General features: G+C 37.7%; 1 protein-coding gene across 3 annotated transcripts in view; it reads left to right on the plus strand.

Moving 5' to 3' along the window:
* EPHA3 (EPH receptor A3) overlaps window positions 1–4084 on the plus strand; it is a 213433-nt gene extending 209349 nt beyond the window's left edge. For all 3 annotated transcript variants that reach the window (XM_017821891.1, XM_017821893.1, XM_017821894.1), the window contains one exon: window positions 376–4084. In XM_017821891.1, the coding sequence (XP_017677380.1) occupies window positions 376–481 (106 nt within the window). In that variant the 3' untranslated portion in view covers window positions 482–4084. The remainder of the gene's footprint in view (window positions 1–375) is intronic.
* The last annotated feature ends 1916 nt before the right edge of the window (window positions 4085–6000 follow it).

Consider the following 6000-nt stretch of genomic DNA (forward strand, 5'->3'; position numbering starts at 1 on the left):
AAATGTCAGCAGTGCCCAGAAAAAGCAATCAGGTTGACAGGGGGATGGAGGTGTTAGAGAGGCTGGCCCAGGAGTGAACCCTTTGCCCCAAAATCCCAATGCTTGTATTACTGGAGAACACTATTTCATTATCTTCTCCTCCAGATAAGCAAACACAACAAGGCTAAATGAGGTTTCACTCTTTTTTTGTGTCCCCCTTGTATTTTCATACAGTGGCTCAGTATTTTTCACAACAGGTGCTTGTGTTTCAGCAAAATGACTGTACCTGGAGGCTCCTCCAGTGCAAAATGAGCAACCTGATTGCTGTTTGCTCAGATCAGTGCTGGGAAACAGAGACAGTATTTCACTTACAATAAGTCTTCTTTTTTTTTCCAGTGATGTGAAGAAAGTTGGAGTTACAGTTGTGGGGCCTCAAAAGAAGGTCGTTAGCAGTATCAAAGCTCTAGAAACTCACACAAAGAACAGCCCTGTTCCTGTGTAAGGTACCAAAATGATGTTGCTCAGGAGAGAAAAACAGAGAAAAGTTGCATCACTGGTCAAAAGTGATGGCTGATAAACGACAGAATTTAAAGGAGCTCTTTGCAACAGCTTTGGAAACGTAATGGTTGAGATTTCAAACCCACTGAGACACTCAAGTATTGAGTATAAATGCCTTAAAAATAGGAGCAAACTCGTTTTCTATCTGTCAATCCTAAAGGGTGGGTGCTCTTTGACTGACTGTTAATGCAGACGACAATTTTGAAAGAAAAAAAATTGTTAAAAAAATTCTACCAAGTAAAAATCAGTCTTACTAAAACCTAGAGCCATTTGAATTTAAAGTGACTGAATAACACAAAAAGCAAACATGGACATAAAAGCTGTGTATTTGATCTATACAGCAAACAAGAAGAAAGAAAGACTTGCAGTATTTTTATACAGAAGAGATCTGTAACAGGTATTTTATTTCTTTAGAAGCAAGGAAAATAGAGGACTATACCTCACAACCTGCCTGGCCATATTTACTATAATGTCATTGTAACATGCTATTTCAGCTTCAGGAAGGAACACAGAAATAAAGTTTGTAGTGACTTTGAGTTAGTTGACAAAAGATTTTCACCATTATGTTACCTTGCCTAACTGTGTTCATTTAAATAGAAACAAGTCTTAATTTTTAATAGGCTTATTTATTTTCTTTGGGTTTTGGTTGGGTTTTTTTTTCCATTATTGTTTATATTTATGCTTAAATACCTTAACCTGGCTGTATTATTGCCAAGTGCCAAATGTTTTCAAAACTTCATTGGTTCAACCTGAGAAATTGTCTGAGGATTAATTACTAGATAATTTTATACTCATAATGCATGAAATACAGAAGGAAAGAAAGATGGTCTTTTTTCCAGCTCTGACAGTAGACAAAAGCATGTGGACTTGTTGGGATTTCTTCCATTTGCCGTGAGTGGTATTTTAAGCCAGGCTTGAGTTTTGTCACTTGTGTGTGTATCAATCTCTAGATCAGTATCTGCCCCACTCAGGCACATCTCACTTCCCTAAAGCCTGTTTTCATGCCTTAATAAGGACCCTTATTCTTAGGTTGTGTTCAAGTGTATCTGCCTAGAAAATATAAAAAAAGAGCCAGGATTGTTGCATCCTGCATTAGCTGATGATGCTTTTTGAGTTCACTGGGAGATATTCCATCCGGAAGGCTCTGCTCCCAGTTCTAGGAACTAGGAGATGTTACTACAGCCACGGGGAGTTATGCTGAGGTGATGACTTGCAGCCAGGGTGGAGTAGATTGTTTAAAAGGATGACTTAAACTGTGAAGTGGGGCTTTGGATTGTAATTTTACATACATCTGATCTGGAACACCCCTGTCCAGGTGCTGCCATCCTGTAGGGGACCTGAATTTTTGGTACAGGCCCCTTGGGCACCTGTTCCTTGAAAGAAAGCAGGAAGGAGCCTGTCTTTAGGAGAGCATTCACATCTCTCAGTGGAAAAAGGAAACTGGGAGGTGGGATGTGAGAGGCCTCCCCCATCTTCAGCATCTTCCACGTAGCTTCCCAACTCCTAAGCTTAGGGAATAATTAGTTTCTCAGGTTTGTGGGGCTGAAATTGTTCTTTCTGGGTCCAGGACTTATGAAACATAGAGACACAACATTTAGCAGACATTACTAAATAGAAGCAGAATTAGGGACTTCCTCATGAGTGCTGGCAGTAAGCAAACTGTAAAGGACTGGATTTGAAACACACTCGCAGGATAATAATTAGGAATACTCTCTGAAAGAAAAATGAATAGATTTTAAAGTAAGTTGAAATTTAAAAAGAAAAAAGAAAAATGGAAGGAAATTAAAATAAAGCATTTAAGATGTAAAGAACACTTGATCTGCCACGATCTATGGCAAAATGCAGCATGCTGAAGAGACAAGCTGTATTTTCCCTTGCTTAGTTCATTCACAGTCTTTCTTTTCTTCAGGTTGAGATTGCTCTGAATCAGAAACTACCAGTGAATTTAAGTCACCAAAATCCATTTGCAAACCTTATCTGTGTGAGGACAGCTTTTTTAACACATTCCTCATGACATTTCTCTTCAGCTTCATTCTGCTGCTGGAGGGTGGGAGAGAGGGGGTGCACCCCCACCACGGGGAGGTGGGAGCTGGTGGGTTGGGGGGGCAGACATCTGTGAAACACTCCTGAAAACCCAGAACCAGTTCTTAGAGTTTTAGATGATGACAGAAAACTTTGCATCAACCACCCTCAATTTCTTCCTGTCATGTATCGTGTCGTGTTCCTTGCCCACTGTTTAGGCATGCTCAGCATAAAGATTAAATCTCACTGATGCTTGGGAGAAAAAAAAAGAGATTCAATTTTGCTTTTCTTTGCTGTTAGTAGAGAGTTTTAAAATAAATTTATTTTTTCTCTCCCTGTCAAGAAGTTGATTTATACTGTAAGTGGCCTCTGTTGCAAGCATCCTATACTCCCTGTCCCTGTGTACATATGTATACATAGCAGTGTACAATTCTTCATTGTGGAGTAGAGAAACTAGAATTTGTGTGGCCATCTTCCTGTACAGGACTTGCATCATTTATTGACATCAAGCAAAAGGCAACTGCTTATAAAATGACATGCCCTATTATTGGTTTTGTATCTTTAAATATAGTTTCCATTTTTATTTATTTCTGTTAACATATCTAGTTTTTTGTGCTGTAACTTAGCATTCAATAAGCAATGTATAGATGTGATTTGATTGGCAATATGTATTTACTTTAACTTGTATTTCAAAGCATTACTTACTCATTTAGATTATATATTGTGCAATTGTAGATGGCCTCTTACTAATGTAAAATGATTTGTAGTGGAAACATTTATATTTTTATAATAAACATAATGAAAGTATTTTTTACATACTGGAATACTGAGATGATTGCTTGGAGGACAAAGTAAATTTATTTGATTAGTGTGATAAAATTGTAATTAAATATGGATAAATTCTGAGTGTTAAAGCATGGGTTCAGAGTGAAAGCTAGATATTACTTATATTATCTATTAAAAGAAACAAGCAGTGCAGGTTTTAACTAAACAGACCAGCATTTGTGCTTAACTGACCTTCAAAGACTTTACTTTCTCCATGGATACTGAAAATCATCATCTTCTACAGCCTGCTTATTGGATATTGAAAAAGCTGTCATTTATTTTAGTTGTGTCAAGTATTTCCAAAATTTTGGGGTTTTTTCCTCCCTTGCCAGTGGACCTCTTTTCATCTTATTACTATGTTGAATCAAGTAAAAGATGTACTTTTGGACAAAATAAAATAGCCCACAGCTTACTGTAATTTAACCCCATGACCATTTCTTGCCTCTGAGTATCTGTATTAGATATTTAGCCTGGGTTTTATGTCCCCACTAAGTTGTTTCTTTATGCTTCACAGAAGTACAGGGTCTTCAAAAACACCACCGTGCAACGCTCAGGAATTCTTTCCCTAGAAAAATAGGAGTGGTTTGGATGTTTGCCAGTTCCTTGAATTTACAGAGTAATTTCTGTACCATAAATGATTTTGCATGCTTTTGTATACTGCTCTGCTTACTGGTGCAAAACAATGAATGACATACCTGTCCTGGAGTCTGTAAGTTGATAAATTTTATGGACATGGGTGTAACATACTTTTTTTTGGCATTTTTCTTGGTATCTTCAATAGAAATGGGAATCACAGAAAAGAGTGGCCCAGAATTGGACTTGACTTTAAATGACAACAGCTGGACTGAGATCCACTTGTTCTTCCTAGCACTGGTGTGACTCATGCTGTGCTGTAGGGGATACATATGGTGTCATTTTTACTTCTAATGAGTGGGTTTATATATAAATGCGATATTTGAAAGACAGGGAAGCAGCTCTGAGGGTCTAAACTATGCAGTGTACAAACCATTTTCACTGTGAATAGCTTTCACTTTAGCAACTGTGTTACACTGACCTGTGTCTGTCCCTTTATGTTTACTGGGACATTGTATTTGCTTCATAACCTAAAGGGCACAAGGGCTATTGGTGTTTTTATAACTGTTGCCTTTACTGTAAAACAGTTTTAGTACTCACAGCCAGTTCTGGAATGGCAAGTAGGATGCATTGACATGAAGAGCAGCAGAACCTTGTTTCAGCCCAAATCTCAAGAGATAAATTGCTGATAATGAATTCCACAAATTCGGATGTTCTTGTTGTGTTTTCTTAGTAGTGCCCAAAAGGTGCTTTTCCACATTGCATTTCTTCTCAACGATGATGCCCAGACCTAGATATCTATACCACTAAAAGCCCAAGCAGTGCCAAATGAAATCAGTTACTTCTGCTGTCTCACATATGCCACTCCTGTTAGTTCAGACAAGTATCCATACTATTGACTTCCTTTCATTTTCTCAGCGACTCTAATTCCTCAGATCCTTCCCAAACTATCACTGCCTGGTCAGTAATTCCCCATTTAATATGTGTGTACTCAGTTCCTTTTTCAGTCCTTGGTCCAATCTTTGATATTTCTTAGTGAATTTTACTTTCCCTATTTAAAAATATTTATCCTAGAAAGATTTCTCTCGGCCCTGATTCATTCACATATATAAACATGCACATGCTTATCATTCCAGGTTACTAATGCAAATGGTGAACAGCACAAAACACAAAGGACAGCTTTCTCCTGGCTTCTTCATTGTGTTTTTCAGATGACCAGACAACATCTGATAAAGGAAGAATACTCAGTACACGGAATTTTTCAGCTCACTCTGCTTTTACGTTAAAATGATTTCATCATAGCCCATATTTCCCCAGTTAGCTCATAAGAATGTCATGTGGGACAGCACCAGAAGTCTTAGTAAAGACAAGATAAATCACATCTACTACTTTTTAGATTATCCCGTCACAGAAATGAATTAGATGTGTTTGACATGATTTGTTTATTCTTGACAAATCTTGGTTGGTTTCTTAAGACCTTGTAATCCTCCAGCCACTTAGAAATGTATTGTGTGAGATGTATATATCTTTTTGGTATTTGAGGTTAGCGTACCTACTCTGTAATTGCCTGGCTCTGCTTTTCTCCTCTTTTTAAAGCTGAAGATGATATTTGCTCTTCTCCAGTTGCCTGGACTCCTCCAAGAGAATAGCCAGTAGCTGCCCCTGCATTGGTCTCTTAAGTTGCTATAGCAAATCTCTCAGACTCTGCAAACCTGAATGCATGAATCACTCTGTCTGATTCCCAGGATTCCTAATTGTGAAACAGACATAAAACACACACATACAAATGTTTTTACTGCATGACTAGGTTATGTTTTGAATTTTTGCAATCAAGCAACTACTGTCTTCATTAAAGAAGCATTTGGTTAGCAAATGTCATTACTTGCTTTTAGTAAGAATTGAGCAACTGAGGTTCATCACTGCTGTATCACTTTGAAGTTGGATGATGAGGTCAAGCAACTTAAGAAGGTAGTTGAGGTCCACTGTTTAGGATCATTAGAAATCTTTTAATTCACTCTATTCTATCCACGTAAGGGTAAAAAT

The sequence above is a fragment of the Lepidothrix coronata genome, unplaced genomic scaffold (assembly GCF_001604755.1).
Source record: "Lepidothrix coronata isolate B3197 unplaced genomic scaffold, Lepidothrix_coronata-1.0 Scaffold93, whole genome shotgun sequence".
Classification (NCBI taxonomy): Eukaryota; Metazoa; Chordata; class Aves; order Passeriformes; family Pipridae; genus Lepidothrix; species Lepidothrix coronata.